The sequence below is a fragment of the Aphanomyces astaci genome, assembly GCF_000520075.1.
Source record: "Aphanomyces astaci strain APO3 unplaced genomic scaffold supercont1.6, whole genome shotgun sequence".
Taxonomy (NCBI): Eukaryota; Oomycota; class Saprolegniomycetes; order Saprolegniales; family Verrucalvaceae; genus Aphanomyces; species Aphanomyces astaci.
The window spans coordinates 1,090,812-1,116,110 of NW_009798269.1; the positions used below are offsets into that span (position 1 = coordinate 1,090,812).

Here is a 25,299-nt window from a genome sequence, read left to right on the forward strand (position 1 = left end):
AACAGCTGGCACGCGGTGAACAGTTCTCGCAAGTTCTCTGCGAAATTACTCCAAGTAATTCCATTCTTGGGAAATGTATACATGGTCTGGATGGTTGTATTCGAAGGTACAGTAGCAGCGAGGCAAATCAGCAGCAACAATGCTTCGGACTGCATACAGCTGCCTCATGTGTGAGACGCGTTTGTACCGTCTGATTTCCACTGCAATTTACCGTTCAAAATATCATCCACAGCGTTCCATTCCAAGCTCGATCTCCGTGTTCAGCACCATGGGCCTGGCATTGTACATGTAGCCCTAGGTGCAAATCTTGCCTGTGTCTGGGCTCATCAAGATGCATGGGAACCTTGGAATTCAATAGACCTCTTGACGTATGATCAAGAGGTCTATCGTCAAGAGGTCTAATGTACCTGCAAATCCATGGGTCGACGACAACGCTACAGTACTGTACAGTATCGTTCGTGTCCGTACAATTCCCTCATTACATCAGGTCACAGTAGATTTTCTCAGAAAACACTGCCATTTGAGTGTTTATATGGAATTTTGAAAACTCTCACCTCTTACAAGGGGTCAAGCGCAACTCAGTGCTTACATAGCTACTCAGTATATTGCTAACCACTCGCGACGATGTATACATACATACTGTAACCCAGGGGATTTAGCATTTTACTAATATAGACGACTCACGGGGGATAGGACCGAGTCCCTACTGATGAAAAAGTGTATCCGGATAGGATAAGTCCCTCATGAATGAGGGAATTATTCGCCCGAGTCCTGGCTGTTGTGAACAGTCCCTTGTCAACGTGGTACAGACTGGAGCCGGTACGATACAACGTTGTCACGACACTACCAAACGTAAGGATGCAACGTACTCCATTTCGACATTTCGATTTGGAATCGTTTGGAAACCGTAAAGTTAGTTTCGTCTTTGTCGCACCTACTAGTATAAAACAGCCAGCAGGACATTGGGATGCACTATGTTGTCGGCCCCGTTGTCTGTAGCCCCTTCAAGATGGAGAACTGCTGACAGCAGCGCGGATCAGTGGATACATGTAGTGTACAAGATCATCCTAAGGACTTCAGAGACGCCACACGCCCTCCACTATTACATTGCAGCGAAGGTGATGGGCAGTTGAGTTCACTGGAGCTGCATTGCTTTGGTCGACATTGCACAATGCCGATTTCCACATGGTGTCATGGCGACTTCCAAGAATCCTCACGTCCGCTCAAACGTTCTAACTACTCGAGAGTGTAACTGTGAATTTGAGATTTTGGATAGGAAGGAATGTCCTGCGTGGTCCCGTCTCATCGAGCGTCCTTGGTAGCAAGCAATGGACAAGTTAACACATCTAAGTTACTGTTAGATTCAAGTACTGACTACCGGTAGTACAGTACATTGTACTATTACTTCGACGTGGTTCATGGCATTTCGTCAAGCCATCCGTCACGTTATTCCGTGTTGTAACGTTAATGATGTGCCATGTTGTCAGCCCAAACCAACCGCAAATCAGGCAGCAAATGTCATGTCCGAGTTGACGGCACGCGACTCGTAGTTGCTTCGACAGACTGGGCACAAGTGCACTTCGTAGATGTTGAATGCTTCAAAAGCGTGCAGACAATCTGCGTGCAAGACGTGGCTACAGCTGAGCAAGGCCACAAGTTTGGCTGTCGACGAGCTACCAAACAATATGTACACCTCGTCAACAGTTTACACGTTCGTGCTGTATCATGAAGCATAGTACAGGTGCACATACTCAATGGCGTTGATACAAATGGGGCACTCCTTTTCGTCTCGCAACGCAGCCTTTACAACACACTAGTGAGACATGCTTGAGGGATTCCATGTGTACCTTTTCGAGCATAGCGTTCCACTTGTCACTGGTCATCACGTGTCCCCCGTCGTCGTCGCATTGTTCGTTGTTGAACACATGTCGACTCAATGTCAAACTCTTGTCAAACGTGGCCAAGAGGGCATCGATCGAGTCTTCCCGAGCTTCGATCGCATCGACAATGCGGTCGCTGATGTTGGATATCCTGTGTTGCGCAAGACAGCATCACATTGCAGCGTTTGAAGTGATATTTTGTACTTGGAGGCATAAAACTCTTGTCGGCGCCTTGGGCTGCCATTGCCGGACTTGAAATACTGTCACCCATTGTGCCATTAGACCATGCCCTTCGAAATCGAGTATGAACCTGACGCAACAGCGCTGGAAATCGGCGGCGGGCGAAATACCCACGCACAAAAGTCTACAAATTCGTAGTTGTGGGACGATTTTCATAGTTGGTGGCACCTGTATTTTCACGGCGCATTGAATGCGGTATCCACGTTCGCCCTGGTTGGTGTGGCGCTTTTGGTAGTTTTGCTTCCGACACAGCGGACACACGCGCTGGTTTGTGCGCAGGAACCGCTCAAAACTGGCTAGGCAGTTGTGATGGAACATGTGGCTGCAGCTTAAAATGACTTTCGGCTGCACTCCGAACGATTCCCGGCAGATGGAGCATGGATGCATCGTGTCTCCCCGCTCCTCTGCTTTCGCTTCGCAGTCTTCCCATTGGTTTTGGCTTAGTTTTGGTGGCGGGGCTTGTACCTGCGCGGTACACCTTCATTTAGTATGCTTGAGAGGCTTAGGTGGTCTGTATGTACCAGGCCTTTCTTTTGGGCTAACGATAGTTTCGATCGGCGGTTGTTGGGCTTAAACGACCCACAAGCCGAGCACCGAGAACCCGATTCTTCCGCGTTTTCGAGTGTACAAGAATCGCACACCCACACATTGCGGTACCCCGTCGTCAAATCAGGAGTTTGCACTTGAGGGGGCGTGGATCTCGACGACGGTTGTGACGGGGGGAGAGCGGCTTTGGTTTTCCCCAATTTGACTCTGGCTGGCATGCTCAGATTCAAACTTCGCACGAGATGGTCCTACATGCACCATGACGTGTGACTGTCTTCTCCCTTGCGGTCCTTGACAACGTACTTGGAGGGCAGCAGCATTGACCAATGATGTGGAGAGCCCTTGGCCAGCTACGAACACAAACATGATCAGCATCAACAGAACAAACCCCCGAAGGCACCAGTAACAAGTCGTTTGGCTGGCGGCCGCGGCTTTGTTGACGGTGGCGGTGGCATGATATATTCTAGCAGTTACACAACTTTCGGTTACAACTTATGTGGCCCATATACAGTAAGTTAATGTGGATACAGTACGATGCCATGTGTAGGATGAACGGGCAATGCCATTGCGGCAATCGCTGACGTACACGCGTGACGGTAAAACCAGGCTTTTAAGGGCCAATGCACTGCAAACTGACGTGGCGTGTTAGTTCGTCGGAAGGGCACGAAACCGCCTTTACATGTGAAACGTTCAATCGACACAACGGACGGCTTGGCAACATGACGGCGCAATTGGTACGACAGAAGGTGTATGAATGCACACAATGCTTACGAGCATGACTGGTTGGTGTGTAGTGGAACGCCGATGTAACCAAAATTTTGGAATCCCTCCGCGGGAAACTCAATGCGAATGGGGCGCAGCAGTTGTCCGACTTGCGACTGCATTTTGCTCAGATGGATTGGAAAGGCGAAGGCTTCCTCGGCCGCAAAGGTAGTGTGTACATATCCCCCCCCTCTCTCTCTCTCTCGACAGTCCATGGACTGTCATTTTTTCACATGATAAAACATGTGCACAGAGGTCGAAGTGTGTTTGAACCATTTTGGACTCTTTCCAACCTCCCAAGAGCTGGGAACGCTTCTGCGGGTGTACGGTTCAGCCAGCACTGGGACAACGTCACCACAACTGGCGTGGGCGCCGTTTGTGGATGCACTCGAAGTACAATCCGACAATGATTTCATTGACTGAACTACGGATGATCGTGATTAGTCGCGGCTTTCGGCAACATGTCGAGGGGCTGTGCGTCAGGCATACGAGTCCATCGGTCGTCGCAGCAACAACCGGCTCAGCGTCGACGAGTTGGCCAGTCTTGGTCGCTTCGAGCAGCACCCCCTGGCCTTACGTGGCATCACCCCGGCCAGCGTGTTGGCCCGTGAGTTTGCTATTGGGTTAGCTAAAGCCCAAGCAACCACCACCGCGGTAACCCATTCAATATGTTACATGTACATAACTGTGGGTGGATGTAGCCTTCTGTAACGTTCGAAGCATTCGAGGTAGTGATTACCTTCGACCATTCCACCACATCATTTCATTGATGTGACAATGTGACCTACGGTCGATTTTGGCAGGCGTACTACCACACGATCTGCCATGCTATTGCAAACGAACAAGACTTTTTGAGCATGATGCAGGGCGTGTGGGATGTTGACGAGCTCAAGGTGACCCCGCAAGTCCCCTTGTTTGGAGGACACAAGACCGCCCTCGTTCGAAAGCTGGAAGCGAAAACGCACGAGTAAGATATAGTACTATGATCAGGTCTCTCGCTCATATCTCTGAGCAATGTGTCTCTTTGTTGTGGTATTGTCGCAGTACGGAACTGCCGCGCGAGGTGTTGGTGCGCGTGCTCAAGAAATTTGACAAGCAGGAAAAGGGCTCGTTGACCCAGTCCGAGTTTGCCCAAGCCATTGAAGTGTTTGGCTTTATCTTGACCCCTCAGCAGCTCAACGGTGCGCACGCACGTCGGTGCAACTTTGTGTAGCTCACAAACGCTACTCTCCGTAGATACGTTTCAACGTGGGGAAACGGACAAGGCTGGCAAATTGAATCTCGCCTGGTTTGCAGACTTCATCTGCACCTAATAATGTCCAGGTGCCGCCGCTTCAGATGCTGTCCAGTCGATAGACTGGGAAGGCAGGTTCATAATGATGACGTGGTACTTCATACTAGTAATAAATATACTTCGAAGTATTCATCTACTTCAATAATGACGTGGCACAATGTCGATTCGCGCCATATATGTGTCGAAAGCATCCCCACACAAAATAGGCAAAATCCGCATATCAAGAAAATAGATCTTGGTGTTAGCGGTTTTTTTTCTGCGAGTCGGCATCGCTTCGCAGCCAATGGGAGCGCAGCATTTTAGCCGTCGCAAGGATCGTTCTCATTTGAAGATTCGACAAGGAAGTGACAAAGAGTCGCTGCCGCCGCCATCCCACCACCGGCCTTTCCCTTGTTCAAGACCGATCTCCTTGCTTGAGCATCAGAGCTATTGAAACTCTGAAGCACAAGCCCCTTCCTTGCCTTTCCTCCACCTGAATGCCCCCTTGGGGACGTGAACTGGACGCTCTCCTTTGGAAATCAGTACGAAGAACGAAACGATTCTTGCCGAATTGGCGATACCAGTGTGCTGACCGTTGTATGTAGCGACGCTGGACTGCAAAAGACTGGGCCTATCTTCACCACATCAGCAGGAACGAACTTTGCATCCGCCGCGTGTTTGATTCGATTGATTAAAGGAATTTGACGACACCTCCAAGACCAATACTACTACTACCAACCATGAACGTTTTCCGATTTGCTTCCAAATCTGTGTCTCTGCGGTGTGCGTCCTCGCACATTGCCAAATTCTCCACAACGCGACTAACGTTCCCTACTTCGGTGACCCCCAGGTGGTCTGCGACTGCTGCCGCTATCAAGTCCGTTCCATCACCGCCACGTCCGCAATACTTTCCATCCACCGCACTCCCTGTCGACCCTCATAGTGGTGACGCCAAGCGAGTGATTTCCAACGAAGAGCGTATTGAAATAACTTGGGCGGACGGACACATCAGGTATGTCATGAGTCATCTCAATCTCGACGACTAATCTAATCCGTGGACAGTCCGTTCCACCACATTTGGCTTCGTGACAACTGCCCATGCGAGCAATGTCGCCATCCCATCGCCGAAGAGCGCATGCACGACACTCTCTCCATCCCCCTTTCAATCAAGCCGTCCAAAGTTGCCATCAACGACAAGTACCTAGAAGTCCATTGGAATGACCAGTTGAGTCACACTGGCCAACGTCAAGACGTTCACGTGTCGCGGTACCCTCTGTCCTTTTTGCACGAGCACTGCTACAAGCGCCAATCCCGCCTAGCCAAACCAAAGTACGACGAAACGCTATGGGACACGGCCGCGATCAAAACCAACATGCCTCGCACTTGCTACGACACTATCATGCACGCCGACGACCAAGGCCTCTTAGATTGGCTCGACATGCTCCATGCGTACGGGTTTGCCCTCGTGGACGACGTGCCCCCCGACGGCCTCCACGACGTGTCCGAGCGCGTGGGGCCCATCCGCAACACGTTTTGGGGACCTACGTGGAGCGTCAAGAGCGAGCCCAAGCCCATGAACTTGTCCATGACGAGCCATACGTTGCATCCCCACACCGACTTTGGGTGGTCGGAAGCGCCGCCGGGACTTCAGTTTCTGCACTGCTTGGCGTTCCAGTCCCCCGACGCGGTCGGTGGCGAGTCCACGCTCGTCGACGGGTACGCCGTGGCCGAGTGGCTGCGGAATAAACACCCCGAAGCGTTCGACTTGCTCTCGAACGTGTCGATTCCGCACGTGTTTTCGAGCCAAGACTTGTTCTTTCAGCACAAGGCGCCGATTTTGTCTGTGGACCCCACAACCAAAGCCGTGCGAGACGTCCGTTTCAACCAGGCGAATAGGTCGCCGCTCCATTTGCCCCCGCCCTTGGTGCGTCCATACTATGAGGCCCTGCAGCTATGGACCCAAGCCACGCGGGCCGAGGAGAACCTCGTGCATTTTCGACTCAAGGAAGGCCAGCTACTCGTGTTTAACAACCGCCGACTCTTGCATGGACGCCACGGGTACAATGCCCAGCGTACGTGGCGGCACCTCAAAGGCTGCTACATGGACTTGGAAGACTACAAGAGTAGGCTGACCATGCTACGGCGTCGGCACGCCAGTCGCCCCTTTTCAACCGAGCGCTACATTCGTCCAAGCGGCTACGATGCAGCGGCGTTGGACCCTGGCTACGACAACTACAACGACCAGTTTGTAACGGACGCCTTGACCAATGTCCAGCACGTGATCGCGTCGGGCGAGCGCTACGACGACGGCAGTCGCCTCAAAGATGTGGCCAAGGCCCGCACGGCTGCGTTTCGCAACCTTGACGAAGGCACGAAAGCGGATTATGTGTACCAGTGCTCCCTTTATGACCACGACATCAAGGTACTACGAGGTCGATTGGATATATAGTGATCTAAAGTGTGGGTAGGTGAACCTCGTGCCTCGCCTGCAAGGCATGCTGCGCAAACTCGAAGGCGACCACATCCGCCTTGGCACGGGGGCGAAAGTGGACTTGTTTGAGCACAGCCTGCAGTGCGCGACGCGGGCGTTTGAGGATGGTGCGGACGAAGAGATGGTCGTGTGCGCGCTCTTGCACGACGTGGGGGAGATGCTGTCCCCGTGCAACCACGGCGAGATTGCCGGCGCCATCCTGCGTCCGTACGTGAGTCCAGAGCGGTATTGGATGTTGGCCCACCATGAGATCTTCCAAGTACTTTGAACCAGGCCGATCGAGTGCATATCTGAGAGATGATATGTAGGGCTACTACTACTTTCACCATGTGGGGGGCGACCGCCACCGCCGCGACGCGTACGCGGACCACCCAACGTACCAGCTGACGGTGGATTTCTGCCACAAGTACGACCAAGCCGCGTTCGATCCATCGTACGAGTCGCGTCCGCTGCACTTTTTCGAGCCCATGATGCAGAGAGTGCTGGATCGCAAAGCGTACTGGTTCCAACCCGACCATCCCAAGACAGGGTGTGTCACTGGCTCGTCGTTGGCGGCGTAGGAGACGAAGCTGGCTGTTCATTTGATCAAGCGTATTCTTTGAGTATGTTTCGGTTCGCAGGCGAACAAGCAGGAGAGGCGTTGGTGGATGAGCCATGCATCATAGTTACTGAAGCTGTTGACTACTCCAAATGCCCAAATGCCTATGCATCCCACTGTCCGAGGAGTTCATTCGTTCGTGTTGTATGTTGGATTAAGAGAGAAGAGCGTCGTTGGCTAGTTGGAATCGATTTCAAAGTCCGAGTTTTCTGGCTCCAAGTGGGGAACCCCCGCGCAGTTGCGAGCATGTGATTTTGTACTTTTTCGGATGCTGGAGCTTCCACCGTGAGGTCGCGGTAGTACGCGGCCAAGTGGGCCGGGGCCCACAGCTCCCGTCGGAGCGCTTCGTCTCGGTCTTGGATGAATTGATTGGTGTGAAAGTACACTACGTGCATCACGTGGTTCACGAGTTGGTCGTTGTTGTCCGACCCAGGGCTTTGCAGGTCAAGAACAAGATGTCGGCGGGAGCATACGGATGTTTTCGTAGGGAGTACTTGATTTACCACCGTACATGCCATTGCAAGGACGCGGCAAGCGTGACTGGCAACAGCAATTGGACACATGGGATAAACGAAAAATGCCATTTTCAAAATGGAGGTAAAAGGCCCATTTTGTAATATGCACGTTCCTCAAGGAGTAAATCCCACTTGGAGTTATTGGATGGCCATCGTGATTGCCTTCCTACGTCGATGGCTCATCCGCCGCCGCCTGGCCAAGGAACTCTTCGCCAGACAGATGGAGTACCACTACCTCGCCTTTGTCCACAAGACACCAAAGAGGACGTCCATCCTCAGTGGTCCTCTCTGGGTGGACGAAGTCCTCTGCTCTATCCTCTGATTGGCTGTTCATTTCCGAACTTTCTTTTATTCTATGGCATCCAGATACTGTACACCACCCAAAATCATTCTTGGATCTTGAAACCCAAGAATTTCCTGCAATGTCGAAATCTGGCCCCAAAACTCCATTTTCGGGTCGAATTCAATAAATCGGATAAAATTGAAACAATTCCTCCTTGAAGAGATCCGATCATTCCAAATGGGATTTACTCCTTGAGCAGGTCCAAAACGCCATATTACAAAATGTACCTTATACCTCCATTTTGAAAATGTGAGTTTTGGCTTATCCCATTTTGTCAGAAAATGACATACTATTTTTGAGATGTTACCAGACGCACCCGAAATCTGATCAAAATTGAAACATATCTTGCCCAAATAATTCAACGCGCACTGTCAATATCGTCAAAATATTCTACTCATGAGTAGAATATTTTTCACGATATTTCTGATAAAATTATGGAATATAACTTGGTCAAGAAATGACATCCAGACACGCCAAATTGAGTCTTGAATATTCTGCAAAATTATCGCGATATTTCATATTTCTCAATAAAAGTGGTATCCAGTCGGGCCCTAATAAGCATTTGTATCCAGACTTATCAGAAATAACCAAGAGAGGTGACGGTCCCTCCATATTCGTCGAAAATACCCAAAGTTCAATTGGAGGTCTGGTTATAAAGGCAGTTTTACACAGTTGTACAAGTGGGTTATACCTGCGCAAAACACACATCGTGGATTATAAAGGGACCAAATTTAGAGGTGCGGTGGAGATGCTCTTATCATTTTAAATATTGAAAATGCATACTAGGTATTGTGCATTTCACCCAAATTTGAACTTGGGAGTCATTTCACCAAATAGCATTCGAATTCATTTGCTCCTATTTTGTCTTGTACATCTACAATATACTTGTACAACGATGAGTATATAAATGGTTTTGCCCAATGCGGAGGGGTCAAACGTTTGGATTGGGAGAAGTTTGACATGACGTGATTTGATTGGCTAATCGGATAATTATCCGGATCCGTATATTTTAATAATCCATTCAATTTCGCAGCGAACAAATTGTCAAATCGAATCGAAACCGGAGCCCTCGGGAGAATCGAATGACTATGTTGCGAAGGGTATGTAGACGTGAGAACGAGGGTGGTTCTATAAGTTGACTATTCATACTAGTGAAGGGGGTGTATGGGATCTAAAGACCGGGCGGGCGCACAGCTGCCGCCGCGGCGTGGTTGAAGGCACTGGTGGAAGGAGCGCGAAGCGCCACGACTTCCGTTTGGAGGTTCAAATTGAGCTGCTGCAGCACCCGATTCTCATGCTCCACTTGCTCGAGGCGAACTAACATATAGATGTACAACGCATCAGACACATCAATCAGTTTCAATAGGGGAGTGGTAAGGGACGTACGTAGAGCTTGGGTCAAGTGTTCTCGCAACTGCGAGTTTTCCATCTAGTCAGAGGTATATGCATGTTAGCCTCCTCATGTTGCTTGCTTTGCCTTGAGTTGTCACCTCGCCATTTCGGTTGACGGTCAGCAGCGACTCGGCCGTTTGCTTAAAGTATTGTGCGCGCTGCATCACGTCCTCCACGTCCAGGACTTGCTCGGGCTAGTCGTAGTCGTCGTCCATGGGTATATATATGAAATCTTGTTTGGAGCAGCAGTACTGTACCTGTCCTGGAAGGAGCACTTGGATGTGCGAAGGCACGTACGTGACCCCGGACGAGGACGGCGTCGATCGGGGCGGCGGCGACGCCACTCGTTCCAGATGGGTCACAGACTGAAAGGGAGTTCCTTGGCGTCCTTGGGCGGAAGGGTTGTTGCGGGCATTGGGCGGGATGTACTTGTCGTTGGACTTCACCTGTGGTTGAGATGGACTCGGTGGTGGTTGTTTCTGAGCAACTTGCTGTTGCTGCTGCTTAGGCGCCACCTTGGGCTGCTGCTTTGGCTTCGGAACCGAAGGTGGAGGCGCTTGCGTTCGAGGTGCTTCTTGGAGCGGAGGAGGAGGGGTTGATGTCGACGCTGCAGGTGCTGTTTTCTTGGCTGCAGCACTGGCGTTGGCATACGTCGCAGTTGGGACGACAGCGACAGGAGCTGGCGGCGTCTCCTCGACAGTCACTTGCTTGATCGCCTGCTCCACCTGCGTGAGTCAAACAATATGAGACAAGAGAGAGATTACGTAGCGCGGGGACAATTCAACGACGAACCTCGTCAACGGCCACGACGTCCACTGCGGCTCCATTCGACTGGCCTTTCTTCTTCTTCGACTTCTTGGAAGAAGAGGTCATAGCTAAGCTCTTGAGCGCATTCTCTTCCCTAGGAATGCACGAGTATCCATCAAGGCTTGAACCAGGGGCGTCGTCATTGAACAACATACTGCTTCTTGGCCTTTTGCTTCTGTTTCTGCTTGCTGCTCTTGGCGGACTTGTCGCCCTGGTCACGGGAAAAGATCGTGTCGTCTTCGTCCGAGTCTTCGGCGTACGCGAGGAACACACTCTTCTTCATGGACATCTCGAGCGGGCGGCAATCAGGGGGGAAATTCTATGACATGCATTGTTGCACCAATGGTTTCAATACTGCAACATTTTATACATTGACCATGAACATTCATTTGTACGGTATTTTCCACTTGATAACTTCGGCGACGCTGCTGTTGTTGGAGCACACTAGGCAGCTCAAGTTACAATCGGACTGGTAGGGATGCAAAACCACTTGGACACGCAGGCAATTGCCTGCGCAAGCAAGGACGGACTCCGCCTTTCTTCATGCAGTCCAATGCAAGTTGTGCGGCACTCTATCTGTATGCACACATCGTGTGCATATGTATAACATCCCTCCTCTCGCCTCTGACTCCGATGCAAGCTCGTGCCAAGAAGGTAGACAAGTACACACTAACGTTACATGTAGTTGTACGCACGCTTTGCTCCGCCTCCAATCACCTCATTAACATGTTTTACAGTTAATGCAATCGTCCTAACCTTTTTATTAGTCGTCCTAACCTTTTTATTAGTCGTCCTAACCTTTTTATTAGTCGTCCTAACCTTTTTATTAGTCGTCCTAGTTTTTTTTATTAACCGTCCTAACCTTTTTATTAGTCGTCCTAACCTTTTTATTAGTCGTCCTAACCTTTTTATTTCGTAACGAATGTCTTATCAATTGTATGAATGTTCGTAATCGGTCAAATAAATCATGGCCAAGTACAGGGCTTGCGGTGCATAACAACACTTTGTTTTTGAAGGTGGCAATGGATCAGTCCCTCGACGATGTGATCAAGAGCAAGCAGGCCGTCGCCAAAGCCGCCGCCGTCGCCGCCAAGAAAAGAGGAGGCCTCGCCAAGCACCATCAGAAGCGACCTCAAACTTCATTGCATGCAGGCAATGCCAAGAATCATGCCACGCGTCACCGCCATGCATCTGCTGCTCGGGACAACTCGGCGGTGGATTCTCTAGGCACGGCGGAGCAGCTCGGGATGTCACTCGGTAGGACACTTGTGCTGGATTTCCATGTGAGCTACGTTGACGTGCTTGTCAGACGCCTTGATTGCAACGAAACGGACCTCGGTCAAGGCCCGTCCAACTCCCGTTGCCAACCAGGCATGTCATACATCCCAGGCCTAAAATCCGTACTTATGCCGCTTCCTTCAGGGCGCCAAGCTTCGCGCCACCGCCGTGCACGGAGCGCAAACGAAACGGCAAGCGTATTGGAATCAAGTACGCCACCATCGTCCACAGCCTTCCTAATATGCCACTAGAAGCGCGGGCTTCCTGCTGCAGCAGCGCTACCTACGGTGACCATCCGCAACCACTCGACTAGCAACCAGCGTCACCGCCATTCCCATGCTGCTGCTGCGTCTCGTCCGACCAACGACAACATGCTCCGCCGTGTGAACCTCGGCAATCGCCGCCAGCAGCACAAGCAGCCCCACCACCCCCAACATGCTAACGACGACGACGACACGCCGCCGCGACTGCAAGCGTGGGAGCAGCACAGCCTCGACCACCCCACCAAGTTCAACCTTCCCGACGGCACCAACTTCAAAATCTCGATCGAGTACGACCGTCATGATGATGTTTGTTTACTGTGTGACTAGCGCCTTCATTTGGCTAACAATCATGTTATCTAGTCTGGACCGCGTCAGTTCCGTCGTAGGCATCAACGCGTCCTCGGCTGATGTATCGTTGCGCCAATAGTAACGTTCGTAACCTCATTAACTATATCGCATATTGTTCACTACGTCGTCACAATAGTATATTATTACATTGGTCCGTACGTTGTCACATTAGTGTATTGCAATTGTTCACTACTTGGACGTCGTCGCATTAGTATATTGCATTGTTCTGTACGTTGTCACATCCACGTCGGTTCCGTTCGATTTAGTCAAAGGATGCCGCACGGTACTGGCGGCGAAGCAGTCGGCCTTCTTGTTCGTCCAGGAGTGCACTAAAGTGGTTGGCAGAGAGGGACTGGCGCAGAGGCTCAGCCACGCACTGCTGCCAGTAAGCAGGCTTTAGCATCGATGTCAAATCAGTCGGCAACTGGTGGGTGGGGGACGGCGCTGGCGACGAGTCTGGTGACGACAGCGACGGGGTGTGACAGAGTAGGGTGTGGCGACGCAGGCAGCCAGCGCAAAACGACGCCAGGCACGTCGCACAGTTGTGGACCCCTCGAAAGTAGTGGAAGCGCACGGCGCAGACCCGGCATCTCGATGTGTCTATGGCGTCTGTGGTCGTGGCGGCAGAAGTAGTCGGGGGACGAGCATGGGGGGGGGACGATCGAAGGTTGTGCTGGCGAAGGAGGTCGGCGGCATCCCATTCCGTGTCGTCCGACGCGGGAGAGGAGGGGTACGTGGGCGGGTGGAGGAAGTGGAGGTGGTGGCGATGACTTTTGCGCCGGCGCCGTAGCATTCTGTGGACGAGTGCCACGGACTGCCCAAATGCGTCCAAGAAGGCATGGGCGCCGTCCATTTTCACGGCGAGGACAGACGGCACACACGAATCGCCGTAGAACGACAGGCGGCAGCGCGATGCTGAGAGGGATTCGACGTGTAACCCCCCAAGAACGTGCGTCATGCGAGTGGATGAGGCAGACGTAGCCGTGGCAAGGGATGGCGTCGAAGAAGAAGAACAAGGGGCGAGCTGGCGGTCGATGGACTTGAACACTCGGGTCCAAGTGGGCGTGGCAGCGGCGGACGGAGGGGCGTGGCTGCTGTCGTGCACGTGGTCAAGAAACGTAACGTTCATCGCTTGTTGGCGTTTGTACCCCCGAGGAACATGTAGATGCAGTCGCTGCACTAGGGTGGTGGTAGTGGTGGATGGGGACGGCGGCGTCGCAGCTTTGGCGGCGGTTCCTCGCCGGAGTTCTGTCGCGGCGAGCAACTGATGGCCAAACACGTGCCCAAAGAACGATCGGTGGGTCAATATAGACACGACGTCGTCGAACGAGGACGGAATGTCCATCGATGCATGCACGACGTACAGACACCGGCCGCCGTCGAACGTTTTGCGCACGATGTCGTCCTGATGCGATTTGTCAGGTAGACGCAACATCCGAGCAGCGCATTCGGCACGCACGAGGTCGACAATGGCGTCCCCTCGATGGGCCAACACGGCGTCGTCCATGATGGACGGATCGTCGTAGTCGAGGAACGCGCGCGGCCAGTGCGATCGGTTCTCCATGTGGACCGGAGGAGGGGCATCCGCGGGAGCGTACATGGACAGATCCATGACCCATCCTCCGATGATCCAGGATAAAGTCGGACGTTTCGACAGGGACAGCACCGGCACTGAACTGCCACCTCGACGTACCGCGGGAGTATCTTCGGCATCGAGTAGCGGCGGACCCACTGGTGACGCCAGCGACCGTCGGCGCCCAGGGCGCCGACTCATCGTGTCAGGTGATGAGGACGGCGAGTCCATGGCCCCATCATTCCTCGACATATCTCGGGACCTAAGGCGTCCTTCGCGCGATGCTGCCATAATGCGAAAATGTGTCGCGAAATTGTTATTACGTCCGCATTGCTGCTCATGTGAGTACACCAAAGCACACTTGCCATGTGTCTCATGTGTGCAATGCAATGGCCATTGCAAGGGCAATGGAGTTTCACAACAAGTTAAACCGAATATACGTACCGTATAGTATAGGAGATTCGGTTTGAATTTGTGCACGAATCCCTCCCATGATACAATCCAATTTGGGTTTTCTACCAGAACGGGCCAAGTGGATATTAGCCAATCAAATGTCAAGTTGGAGTAAATCGGTAGGCAATCGATCGACCAATCAAAACCCAGAATTTAATTCAAGTGGCCAATCAAATCCACCTTCGAATTAGTGTGTGACTGAAATTAGCGTGATCCTGAAGATATTTACATACAAAAGTCAGGACAAAGAATCGATACGTAGTACAGAAGTATTATAGATTTGGCGAATCAGAACAAAAGTCCAATTTTGACTTTTGTGCTGATTCGCCAAATCTATCGATCGATTATTTGTACCGACTTTTGAAGTCGTACGGTGTCACACTAATTTATGTCACACACTAATTCGAGATGGAATTGGTCAAGAGTGGATTTGATTGGCTACTTGATTAGCGAGCTGGGTTTTGATTAACGTTAGTCGATCGATTGTCTGCCGATTGGTGCTGTTCATTCAATTCAGCACCCCACTCCAATTTCAAATCGACTTGTCTTGTTAGTATAGTTGATGCATGTTTTGTGTTTTGATTGGCCGATCGATTCTCTGCATCCAGTATACCGGTAGAGCTTTTCATTCGTTTTGACTACTACGTAGTACAGTATTCACAAAATAAAACGAGGTTTTTATTTATGTCACGTAGCGTTGTAATTTTAGGGAAACGTGACCGACTATTGATGGGCCGAGTTTTGCTCGAGTTAATTTCGAATATTCCACTCGGTTTTTCGTTTTGTACAGTTAAACATAGATTTTTAGATAGGTACGATTCGCTCTTTCGACTCTTTCGGCCAATGGTCGGTCATGTAAGTGGTTTATGCAACTCCCTCACTAACACATTTGAAAAGTGCAAATCGGAGTTCTAATGTTATCTGCTATTCTTGGGAGCAAATTGCACAATTCATTGGTCGTCCTGAACACGTTTTGATCGCAAATGACACATAACGTGATCGACCATTGATCAGCCAAATTTTCAAAATTTTCAAACTAAAATATCTCAATTGGTTTTCATGGCATTTCATTGAAACGAACATTTCCGGAAAGCTGACGGAAAGCTCTTTCGCGGCATGTTCAAATGTATCGATTTAAACAATACTTGGCAGGCCAAAAAAATGTCAAAGTTCGGCACTTTACACAGTCGATCATTGATCGGCCAAAATTTACACTTGAATTAAGTATTGAAAAAAGTTGGGTCAATTTTTCGCTCCAAAAATTCAAATACTATGTCTCAAAGGTTTACTAAATTTCAACAGGTATACGTACGTATTCAGAGTAAGAGCTCCAAGTATTGTTCAACGTTAAATTGTTTACCTCCATCATATTATACAGGTAAAACTTATCACAAGGATTTATTTTGTCCAATGAAACATCGTATTAATTTCAATTGGACGAAACACCTTGGCCGATCGATGGTCATTTGGCCGATCAATGGTCGATCACGTTAGCTAGGACAAGCAACCGTACTTCGTATGGTGCACATCGTAGAAAACCACATCATCTTATCGTTTCGTCGCGTAAGCTTTGTACATGCCACCTGCATGTGCTACGTGATAGAACTAACAGCCATGGTGTCTTGGTCCCTTCAGCATCACATGTAATTATTTTTGCTTGACGTTACGGGAAGTTCCAAGTAGTTTTCAGAAATAGCATGAGCCAATCAAAATCGATTTACCCCATTGTTTTTTCACGATTTAGAAAAAGACGTCAACGACCTCTTTTTCTACTTTTGGTATAGTGCGTTGCGTAAAAATTCGCACAAAAAGAGGTAAAACAGTAGGAAAAACTGTACTTGGAACCACTTTGTCATTTTGCTAAAAATATCTACTTGGAACAGGCCCTTAACGTTAGCGTTATTTGGCATCTATAATACCACCAGGGAATTACCCCGTAACGTTAGTTAAAACACCAGGTACTTACAGTACGTATTCACAGTGTCAACCTTGTACTGTAACACAGTTAATAAGCTGTTAAGAGTTACAACAGATGTACACTCGTTTACTTAGCCACGTAAAACCGACGCCAAAACAAGTGCAAAGCCTAATACTGTTTTTGCTTATCGTTTGGTTGACATCGAAACGAAGGAAGCACGAATGTTCAATTCATAGCTGCTGGCACTCTAATTACGCTCGAATACTACTCCTTATCAAAAGACCAAATCGACGGAATAGGAATGTACAGTACTACCAGTCTAATAAGTGTCCCCCAACTAGTGATTTGGGGGCCCCAACTCACGAAGCACAAACAATGGTTTAGATTTACAGCGCGCTGTGGGAACAGATGTGTCTACAGCTTGTGCATACCGGTACATACAGTGCGACTTGGTAGCAAGGCCGCTTCAACGCGTGTGTACGGGTATGTTGACGCTCAGCGAAGTTGTTGCTAACGGAAAACTTACATTTCAACATTTTACCGTAAAAATAGGCTCAAGTTGACCTTGCCTCGAAGAAGTCTGGGCTTCCATTCTTGGTCTGTCGAGTGAGCCAGTACAGTACATGTATATGCCCCAAATGAGACCAGCCGGAGTTTCATCTTATTCTGCATCTACTACTCGTACTCCTTCCTGGTCAGATAAATTGAACGCATTCTATGGTGTCATATTCAACCACAAGGCCGTCCACCATCAACCCCTTCTCTTCCAAAACGCACTACCAAGCCTTTGCTTGCACTAGTACGGTCATCCGTAAGAATAAGCCTGCATCATGGTTGATAGCAGCGATGCCGACGAGTCGCCATATATCGTTTTCATCACCAACCCCAATCGGCTACTAGTATACATATACTTGGTAACGCTCAAAATATCGCTCTTCCCCGCACATTCTGTGGATGAAGTAGTGCAGTCTGGCTGGATACAGACAGTATGTACTGTACTCGATACACAGTACAATCAACAATCCAATTCCTGTCGTTGCGTCCTCAACTGCACCCCGCCACGTCGACACTACACTTCCACCATATCCCATACACACCATTGCCAGCAGTTCAAAGACGACGACCAGTCCGTTGTCAATATGCAACCAGGGGCGTCGTTCACGTTTAGCGACATCCAGCATATCATGCGATCGTCACGGACTTCAGCGAACAAGTCGATGCCACCAGCGCTCGGTCCAGCCGCCGCCAGCCGGCTCGCCGCACCATGGGCCTTCCTTAACTACGAACCGACCATTCCCGTAGACCTATTACTTGAACGGGGCGTTGGTCTGGTGAGATATGTACGCCAGGAGTGCCACCGAGGTCACGGAGCTTCGTCCTCCCCTGGGCGCGCCATCAAGGACGGCGCGCGGAATGTCATGCATGTGCGTGTGGCTGCCGACTTGCACGGTGTGTCGATTTCCAGAGTCCTTCGAACCCTGGCTGGGCCGACTGCCACGTCATTCGATGACTTCTTCGACCGGCTTCTCGGGGACAAGCTGGAAGGCATGACACTCCATCGCAACGCGTGCGCTGACGTCCACGGCCGGCCGTGGGTCGATCCGTCCCGCGTCCCGCCGCGCATGGCGTCTATGGGCAGCTTGTACTATGACGACTCGTCGTTGTTCAAGAAGGTCACCAGGGAGCTCGTGTACTTGGACTACATGCACATTCACTCGGACAAACGATCAATCACACGAGTGTTCAAGTCTGTCGACAGCGATGACCCCACGACCCCGCACAAGAAACACATCGAGCGACACAAGCACATTTTGTTTGGGTATTGCATCGACGACTTTCGTCACCTCGAAGATCGGAACGATCTCGATGACGACGACGATGACGACAAATCCAGCGTGCGCGTGACATTCTATGGCGAGTACGCGATGGCCCCCGAGCCGTGTCGCCTCGGTCGAGAGGCCAAGCACTTTTTGGAAAAACTCGGCACGTCCGTGCAGCTGTTGCAGCGTATGTTGGCTTGTCACCCACCCAAGTTGTCTGCTTCCCACATCACACAAGGGTGCCAGTCTTGCTTCAAGTCGTTTTCGCTGTTTCGAAGCCCCATCTCCTGCGTGACATGCACACATTGGTTTTGCGCCAACTGCGTCTCCCCCCAAGACTCGTCTTTGCCAAGTGGTCACCGACGATGCCATGCTTGCCATGACACGTCCCGCCGCCGCCACCGCCGCAGCCGCCGCAGCCGCCACAGTCGAAGCAGTCTCACCGATGGCGCGACGTCAATTTCGTCGACCCCCACAAACAACCATGACGATGGCAGCAAACTCCCCACCCCCCCAAGCCAATCCGCGACTTCCAAACTGGCATTGCAAGCCCCATGCGCGCAATGCGTCGTGCGGTCCGCTACCCTCGCCTGCCGACTCTGTCGAGACCTGTGCTGCCAACCATGTTGCCGAGTCGAACGCTTTGTAGATCCACACGAAGGCGGGTCGTTTGAAGTGTGGACATGCATCAACTGCATCGCGCAGACCACAGCTGAAATGTCTCCAATCCCCCCGCCACAGGTTAAGCTCCAGCCCACCCCCCCTCCCTCCCCGAAGAAACCCCCGCCCCATCCGTTCACCAAACTCAAGGCGGCTGCATCTATTGATCCCATCAACCCGCGTCCATCGTCCGTACTGCTCTTCAACTACCTCATGCGCATTTCCGAAGGCAGTGAGTCGTCCGATCACAACAGTCCTGCCTGTGTGGGGTCGCCATCATCGCCACCGCCAACCACGTCTGCGGCACCGCCAATAGGATCTCCTGTCCAGGCTACATCGACTTCGAGCCCCCCAGCCCCCCCCCCACTGTACCTCCCTGCCGAACTCGCCTCCGACCAGCCGGGCACCGAACCCTCCCCCGCCGCCATCGACCAAATCCGGACCACAGCTGTGCTGGACCTCGACACGAACGACGCGCTGGACGCGATCTGCCTCCAAGCCGCCACCAAAATGGAGTGCACGTTTGCGTTCGTCAACTTGATCTACAAAGGGTCGTTCATGCTCAAAGGCGCAGCGGCTATCGACACAGCCATGCCCACGTCCGTTCCCCGGGACTGCCAGCTCTCGACCCACAGCAGCACGCTGCCGCTCCTGGTTCCGGACGCGGAAATGGACCCGCGGTTTGCCACTTCCCCCCTTGTGGCCGGGAAGACGCACATCCGGTTTTACTATGGCCTCCCCCTCGTCACAACCACCGGCGTCCTCCTTGGCACGGTCGCCGTGGCCGACGTCTACCCCCGCGTCCGGGTGTCGGTGGCCCAGCGAGACGAATTGCTAGAGTTTGCCCACCAAGTGGCCACGTTGATTTCGAATCGAGCGACGCACGACTGAGATAAAAAAGCATCAACTTCCTAACGAGCGTCGACAGTAGACCCTCCATGCCTCGAGTCGTTCCATGCGGCACGCACAAGAGCAGTGCAAAGTGGTGTGATATACGGAATAATAATAATAATGGTGATGTGTGGTCCTCGTGTTTTTTTCAGCTCACAACAAACAATACTACGTACTATTATTAATAATACTTCAAGTATTAGTAATAGTGTAGTAACGTTATGGTGGATTCGGTACAAATTTCCAGTCCCTGTCGTATCAAATCTCGCCGCTGAATCGACTGACGAATCGACACTATTGGCTAATCCATTTTTAAGTGGATTTGATTGGCTCATACAGAATGGACAACCAATCAGAACTCCAGCGTGGTTTGAATGAATATTGCATAGACAAACCAAACAAATTTTGCAAGTTTATAGCGAATTCACATAGTATTTTTAATTATTCGGAGTAAGTAAAGTATCAGACAACGTTGCTTCCATCGAGGGAGAGAGGAAGCCTTGCCCAACACGCAAGTGTCCCGTCCAGCATGTCGCTGTTGTCAGCGACATGACCTCCCACCCCCCCTGTCACCCCTCGATCGAATGCATATACTGGTACTGGTACTACAGTACTGTTAGCAACCAACAACCACGACGACAATCTTGACATTCAAAACTCACTGTCACTGTACTCATTATGTTACATCAATTAATTATGGGTCTCCTTCCGTGCACAAGTGCGCCGACTTGTCGGGCAAACCGGTCCATGGCCTGCTTTTGGTTGCGGCCAATGCGCATACGGGGACTCGTGTCCATGACACACACCGTGCCAAACACTTGGCTGTCGGTCTGGAGCAGCAGTCCGTAGTAGAACCGGGCGGCTTCTTTGCCCCGCACCCGCACCGAGTCCTGGAACCGACCGTCCACGGTCGCATCGGGCACGATCAGCGGGTCCACGCTGGCCACGGTGTGGACGCAGAACGCACATGTGACAGGGATCGATGCAGGCACGTACCCCGTTCCAGCGGCGCCCTTGAGCATGAACTGGTCCTTGTACAGCAGCACCACATACGCATTGGAGCACTCCATTGCCACGAGGGCTTCCTCGCACAGCGCGTCGTACGCAGAGTTGGACGAAATGTCTAAACACGCTGCCTCGACGTCGGCAGGCGTCACGGCGTCGAGTGCGGCGGACGGCGACGGGGGTTGCGACGAGGCCGACGTAGACGGCGACTGGTCCTCGCGGGGGGGTGCGGCCGGGCTGTCTTCGTTGCTTGAACTCGGGGGAAGAAGATCGAGCTTGTCGTTGGGGGGGACAGCGGCGAGCGAGTTATCGATGGTGGGGCTTGACGGATCGACTTTGATGTCGTCGCTGAAGCGGAGGTCGGCGGGGGCGAACCGCCGCATGGGGTACATGGCCATGAGATCTTCCACGCTCGAGAAGCTTGTGTCTTGGAGCACCGCCGCCGAGCTTGGCACGGTGCTGGTGTACGTGTCTCGCAGCCGAATGTGCATTTCGTCCGAGAGGGCCGACATCCGCGGCAGGTTGGGAACGCGGCCAAACCCGTCGTTCAAGTCCTCCATTGTCCATGTGGGAGGCGGGGACGAAGACGGCGATGACAACAGCGACGACAGTGGGGACAGCTGGTGGTTGGCCGACTGGGGCAAGTCCAGAGCCGTCGATCCAGGTCTATGTTGGACGACTTGCGGTGACAACAGGAGGACAGGCGAGTGCGGGCGGCTTGAGGGCGGTTTGCACGTCCGACACACGACGCTGGCGTGGCCTGTATCGGCACACTGGCCGCAGAAAAACATGCCGCAGACGACGCATTGGGCTTCCGACTGCCGCGTCGCACACGTCTGGCACTTGGCCGGTCGCAGCGTGGACCTGCGCTGGGGCGGGAGCCCCAGACTGCTTTCGCTCCACCCTTCGTCGTCGTCGCCGTCGTCGTCCAGGACAGGTGCAAACGCCAGGGGGTTGTGGTTTGAGACGAGTGTGGTGCCCACAGAGCGCGGCACGACTGGTCTGTCGTGGTGTTGGTTGGAGGCTTTGATTTGGACAAGGCACATAAAGCACACGGGGACCTTGAACTGAAGTCCGTTGGGGCTCACCACGCTCTCCAAAGCTGAACAGTCGGCGCAAATGCCACCGCCACACACACTGCATGTGCACGCCCTCCGAAACCAATGGAACCCCTTGTCGCAGATCCGACACGCCGCGTCGACGACGACTCCCCCGGCATCGGCGTTCGTGGGTGGACACACAGCCAGGAGTCGCGTGTCGGGCGCGCCGCCGCCGCCGTGATTTCGTTGGCGACGATGACTAAGCACGACTTGTGCCCATGACGACATGCACAGGCCAAACTTTTCCAGCCGCGATCGAGTGTCCAGCGAACTGGCAAACTGCTTGGGGTACACGGCATGCTCGGCGTAATACGTCACTCGAACGCCCCCCGGTCGGAGGGTGGACCCGTTGAAGCGCTCGACGAGATACCCGCCCATGATGTGCGTGTGACGTGGCACAACGTGGTCGCGACTTGTGGTGGGGTAGTTGCCGTTGTCGATGGACTTGAACACCCTCAACACGGACGTGGGGCTGATGGGCTGGACGTGGTCCAGGAACAAAATCTCCTTGGGATGGGTCAGAAAGATGCTCTTTTCACGAAACAACACTTTTTTCAGCGTGCAAGACGTCGGCACGTGCAGTTGTTGCATGCCGTTGTCCGCGTCGTGGGTGTCATATGACGTCGCGGCACCAATCGTCGCCAACGTGTGCAATTGAATCATGTCCTGGTCACTGAAAATACGCCGGAGGAACCCGTCGTCGGGGGCTTGCAGCAACTCGACCACCTCGGCAAGCGTCGCGTCCGCCATGTGGACGTCCGAGTGGACGGTGAAGAGCTGCAGCCGCTGGCTGTACTTGGACACGAGGTGGCCGTTTGTGGTCAGCACCAGCTCGGTGGCGTCGCTGGACTTGGCGCGCTGGTCTCGTGGAATATTGGCGCGCTTGGCGCACTCGTGCCGAAAGATCGCTACGATCTCATCCATACGCTCGAGGAGATCCTCGTCTTCGCATGAGGGCAGGTCTTGCATGAAACCCCATGGCCACTCACCGCGGCTGGATGGTCCTCGGTCGAGCGGGTTTGGCTTATGTGGTGGCGGCGATGGCGCAGTAGGTTGAAGCGGGAGACGGTTGGAACCGGCTGGATTGGCTGTGCCGTGGCGGCGCGCAGACGACAGCAGCACGATGGCGTCCTCAGGTTGGTTGCGAGACCTGCTCGGCCATGCGACCAGTGAGGACTCGACGGCGGATGCCTTGGAAGGCATCGAAATAGTCCCGCGAGATGCGGCAGGCATCATAATGGCAGCTGATGCCAGTCTTTTGGTATTCAAGTAGTAATGCTATATTTCGCCCCGCAAAAGCATCCATGGATACAAACATTGGGGTGATTGTAGGCATCACACAGTGCATCCAAGCAACTAATACTGGGAAGTGTAATATCGGGGTGTAAACTATACCCATACATAGCAAACCCTTACCACGTTCGGGTGCACAAACAGGACATGACCCTCACAAATTTCTACCATCGAATGGCAAATATTAATACAGTGCCAAGTCAAAACGCGACTTCGAGTACTTCATTAGTAGACCCTTTTGGCCATAATTGCAATGGACAGTGTGCCCTTCTCTAGAATTGCAAACGACCAATACAGTACAGTACGGTATGCTGTAAACAGCACGTCATTTTCTCACCAAGTGGGACTTTTTCCAATCAATAATGTGTTTGAGTGTGAATGTAATAAATAGATTATGACAAATGGTGCATAAAACGTACAAACTTGGGATCAAGTGGTTTTTGCTCAATCAAGGTTGTGCAAATCTGGTGCCATAGTTTATTTCATATACGCTTTACCGCAAGTTCTCTAGAGGAAGGGTGAGATAGTTGGAGGAAGGAGGATTTGCCCGAAATGTTCATACAACGTACTAGTAGTAGTATTCACTACTAGTACTTGTATAGTATACTCACGTGTAGTATATTGTATGTTGCCATTTTGATTGGAACAAAAATCACATTCACTCGATCGCGGAGGAATGTCTTAAACAAATGATAATCCAAACTCAATTAACCGAAGTTTGTACGTTTTATGCACCATACGTATTTGAACTGTTTTATACTCGTATTTTTTATCACCTCATAGTTGATTGGAAATAAAGTCCAACTTGATCGGGTTCACTTCGAAGTAACAGTAAGTTAGTACTACGTACTAACGTTATTAAAAAAAATTAAAAAAAATTAATAGTAGTACATACTAGTACTACCCGGTATTACTAGTACATGTACAGTATTAGTGTCTGATTCGATAATCAGAACGTTCCAAGCAAATTCCACCCTAATAGTACTACTTCGTACTAGTATTAATAGTACTTACGAGTAGTATTAATACGTATTACTGGAGTAAGCTTACTTGGTAATAGTATTACAATGACGTTATTAATAATAGTATTCTTATTTATATTTCGGGGTTTGGGGTACAGAGCAATTCCCTTGCAATTTGTTACGAAAACATTTTGATCCTCACCCTTTTTTAAACCTGAAGTTTAAGTCGCCACGAAATTAAATGGAGTTACTATTAATATTAATAGTAACGTTAACCAAAATACATCGGTGGTCTCCAGCTAAGCGAAATATAGTGAAAAAAGGCTGAAATTAACCGAAAAAAGGTGTAGTACAGTAATGTACTACTAGTATTAATAGTATGATACCCGAATTATACGTATACAGTACTACAGGTACTAGTACGGCCTCCTGGGCGCTCGGGGCCAACGTAAGGCTTGGTCACTACTTTAGGTTTTATCCCACAACTTCATCCAACTTCATCCAACTTCATCCAATTTCATCCAATGTCATCCACGCTTTTAATTCAACAATTATATTATATTAACCATAGTATCCAAGGTTGGTATTAATATTCAATGGCGTCCCGTAAGTCTTAAGTAACGTTACTGTAAGTACTTAGTAGTATACTACTAAGTTACCAAGGTATTGGGGATATCTGAGATAACTCAGACAGCCAATCAAAACGCACAAAATTTACCACAAATGCTTCAAAGTAAGTACTGTACTACTGTAGTACAGTACTACGTAGTACTGTATGAATACTACTACCGGTACTGTATTAATAGTACAGTCATGAGGTCCCCAATTGCCTGCTACAGTGTACAGTTAAAGTGAATCATCAATAGTTAGCTATAGATAACCACTTAT

The 25,299-nt window shown here is 51.1% G+C and overlaps 9 protein-coding genes across 12 annotated transcripts; 5 read left to right on the plus strand and 4 right to left on the minus strand.

Moving 5' to 3' along the window:
• Window positions 1–1,329: 1,329 nt before the first annotated feature.
• On the minus strand, window positions 1,330–3,128 carry H257_03740. 2 transcript variants are annotated; one of them, XM_009827959.1, is made up of 9 exons: window positions 3,067–3,128; window positions 2,970–3,016; window positions 2,642–2,914; window positions 2,289–2,585; window positions 2,191–2,244; window positions 2,085–2,140; window positions 1,848–2,031; window positions 1,752–1,801; window positions 1,330–1,673 (listed from the first exon to the last, which is right to left on the minus strand). In XM_009827959.1, exons 1-9 carry the CDS (start codon window positions 3,119–3,121, stop codon window positions 1,505–1,507), a joined length of 1,185 nt encoding a protein of 394 aa, XP_009826261.1. In that variant the 5' UTR covers window positions 3,122–3,128; the 3' UTR covers window positions 1,330–1,504. The 2 variants fall into 2 exon arrangements, with proteins under 2 accessions (XP_009826261.1, XP_009826262.1); XM_009827960.1 differs by lacking the exon at window positions 1,330–1,673 and having other exon boundaries at window positions 1,693–1,801.
• A 158-nt stretch (window positions 3,129–3,286) lies between these two features.
• Window positions 3,287–4,872, plus strand: H257_03741 (the record flags this gene model as incomplete). 2 transcript variants are annotated; one of them, XM_009827961.1, is made up of 8 exons in its annotated part: window positions 3,287–3,400; window positions 3,461–3,596; window positions 3,682–3,821; window positions 3,873–4,082; window positions 4,130–4,156; window positions 4,232–4,395; window positions 4,473–4,609; window positions 4,665–4,872. In XM_009827961.1, 8 exons carry the CDS (start codon window positions 3,287–3,289, stop codon window positions 4,739–4,741), a joined length of 1,005 nt encoding a protein of 334 aa, XP_009826263.1. In that variant the 3' UTR covers window positions 4,742–4,872. The 2 variants fall into 2 exon arrangements, with proteins under 2 accessions (XP_009826263.1, XP_009826264.1); XM_009827962.1 differs by lacking the exon at window positions 4,130–4,156.
• A 181-nt stretch (window positions 4,873–5,053) lies between these two features.
• On the plus strand, window positions 5,054–8,095 carry H257_03742 (hypothetical protein). The gene is made up of 5 exons (XM_009827963.1): window positions 5,054–5,243; window positions 5,307–5,713; window positions 5,764–7,123; window positions 7,170–7,451; window positions 7,501–8,095. Exons 2-5 carry the CDS (start codon window positions 5,442–5,444, stop codon window positions 7,750–7,752), a joined length of 2,166 nt encoding a protein of 721 aa, XP_009826265.1. The 5' UTR covers window positions 5,054–5,243; window positions 5,307–5,441; the 3' UTR covers window positions 7,753–8,095.
• Window positions 7,874–8,518, minus strand: H257_03743 (hypothetical protein; the record flags this gene model as incomplete). The annotated part of the gene is made up of 2 exons (XM_009827964.1): window positions 8,051–8,518; window positions 7,874–7,894 (listed from the first exon to the last, which is right to left on the minus strand). The coding sequence occupies exons 1-2, from the start codon at window positions 8,372–8,374 to the stop codon at window positions 7,874–7,876; spliced, it is 345 nt and encodes a 114-aa protein (XP_009826266.1). The 5' UTR covers window positions 8,375–8,518.
• Window positions 8,519–9,698: 1,180 nt separating this feature from the next.
• H257_03744 lies at window positions 9,699–11,170 on the minus strand. Of its 2 annotated transcripts, none has more exons than XM_009827966.1 (6): window positions 11,003–11,170; window positions 10,833–10,941; window positions 10,298–10,756; window positions 10,139–10,234; window positions 10,035–10,077; window positions 9,699–9,965 (listed from the first exon to the last, which is right to left on the minus strand). In XM_009827966.1, the coding sequence occupies exons 1-6, from the start codon at window positions 11,134–11,136 to the stop codon at window positions 9,820–9,822; spliced, it is 987 nt and encodes a 328-aa protein (XP_009826268.1). In that variant the 5' UTR covers window positions 11,137–11,170; the 3' UTR covers window positions 9,699–9,819. The 2 variants fall into 2 exon arrangements, with proteins under 2 accessions (XP_009826268.1, XP_009826267.1); XM_009827965.1 differs by having other exon boundaries at window positions 9,759–9,965; window positions 10,298–10,765; window positions 11,003–11,161.
• Window positions 11,171–11,858: 688 nt separating this feature from the next.
• H257_03745 (hypothetical protein) lies at window positions 11,859–12,858 on the plus strand. Its single transcript, XM_009827967.1, has 5 exons — window positions 11,859–12,104; window positions 12,157–12,218; window positions 12,270–12,335; window positions 12,377–12,675; window positions 12,749–12,858. Exons 1-5 carry the CDS (start codon window positions 11,870–11,872, stop codon window positions 12,813–12,815), a joined length of 729 nt encoding a protein of 242 aa, XP_009826269.1. The 5' UTR covers window positions 11,859–11,869; the 3' UTR covers window positions 12,816–12,858.
• A 3-nt stretch (window positions 12,859–12,861) lies between these two features.
• On the minus strand, window positions 12,862–14,610 carry H257_03746 (hypothetical protein). Its single transcript, XM_009827968.1, has one exon. The coding sequence runs from the start codon at window positions 14,598–14,600 to the stop codon at window positions 12,999–13,001; it is 1,602 nt and encodes a 533-aa protein (XP_009826270.1). The 5' UTR covers window positions 14,601–14,610; the 3' UTR covers window positions 12,862–12,998.
• Window positions 14,611–17,689: 3,079 nt separating this feature from the next.
• Window positions 17,690–20,193, plus strand: H257_03747 (hypothetical protein). The gene has a single exon (XM_009827969.1). The coding sequence runs from the start codon at window positions 17,820–17,822 to the stop codon at window positions 20,049–20,051; it is 2,232 nt and encodes a 743-aa protein (XP_009826271.1). The 5' UTR covers window positions 17,690–17,819; the 3' UTR covers window positions 20,052–20,193.
• Window positions 20,194–20,712: 519 nt separating this feature from the next.
• H257_03748 (hypothetical protein) lies at window positions 20,713–23,276 on the plus strand. The gene has a single exon (XM_009827970.1). The coding sequence runs from the start codon at window positions 21,072–21,074 to the stop codon at window positions 22,125–22,127; it is 1,056 nt and encodes a 351-aa protein (XP_009826272.1). The 5' UTR covers window positions 20,713–21,071; the 3' UTR covers window positions 22,128–23,276.
• The last annotated feature ends 2,023 nt before the right edge of the window (window positions 23,277–25,299 follow it).

Excerpts from the sequence above, each read along its gene's own strand:
- H257_03740 (XM_009827959.1), bottom strand. The coding sequence starts at position 3,121 with ATGCCACCGCCACCGTCAACAAAGCCGCGGCCGCCAGCCAAACGACTT. Across the intron at positions 2,586-2,641 it reads TAGCCCAAAAGAAAGGCCTG|GTACAAGCCCCGCCACCAAA; the intron begins GTACATACAGAC and ends TGTACCGCGCAG. Across the intron at positions 2,141-2,190 it reads TTCCAGCGCTGTTGCGTCAG|TATTTCAAGTCCGGCAATGG; the intron begins GTTCATACTCGA and ends AATGGGTGACAG.
- H257_03746 (XM_009827968.1), bottom strand. The coding sequence starts at position 14,600 with ATGGCAGCATCGCGCGAAGGACGCCTTAGGTCCCGAGATATGTCGAGG.
- H257_03742 (XM_009827963.1), top strand. The coding sequence starts at position 5,442 with ATGAACGTTTTCCGATTTGCTTCCAAATCTGTGTCTCTGCGGTGTGCG. Across the intron at positions 7,124-7,169 it reads TTTATGACCACGACATCAAG|GTGAACCTCGTGCCTCGCCT; the intron begins GTACTACGAGGT and ends AAGTGTGGGTAG. Across the intron at positions 7,452-7,500 it reads CCCACCATGAGATCTTCCAA|GGCTACTACTACTTTCACCA; the intron begins GTACTTTGAACC and ends GATGATATGTAG.
- H257_03747 (XM_009827969.1), top strand. The coding sequence starts at position 17,820 with ATGCAACCAGGGGCGTCGTTCACGTTTAGCGACATCCAGCATATCATG.
- H257_03745 (XM_009827967.1), top strand. The coding sequence starts at position 11,870 with ATGGATCAGTCCCTCGACGATGTGATCAAGAGCAAGCAGGCCGTCGCC. Across the intron at positions 12,105-12,156 it reads GCAGCTCGGGATGTCACTCG|ACGCCTTGATTGCAACGAAA; the intron begins GTAGGACACTTG and ends CGTGCTTGTCAG. Across the intron at positions 12,676-12,748 it reads AACTTCAAAATCTCGATCGA|TCTGGACCGCGTCAGTTCCG; the intron begins GTACGACCGTCA and ends CATGTTATCTAG.
- H257_03744 (XM_009827965.1), bottom strand. The coding sequence starts at position 11,136 with ATGTCCATGAAGAAGAGTGTGTTCCTCGCGTACGCCGAAGACTCGGAC. Across the intron at positions 10,235-10,297 it reads AAGTGCTCCTTCCAGGACAG|CCCGAGCAAGTCCTGGACGT; the intron begins GTACAGTACTGC and ends GACTACGACTAG. Across the intron at positions 10,078-10,138 it reads CCGTCAACCGAAATGGCGAG|ATGGAAAACTCGCAGTTGCG; the intron begins GTGACAACTCAA and ends ACCTCTGACTAG.
- H257_03748 (XM_009827970.1), top strand. The coding sequence starts at position 21,072 with ATGAACTGGTCCTTGTACAGCAGCACCACATACGCATTGGAGCACTCC.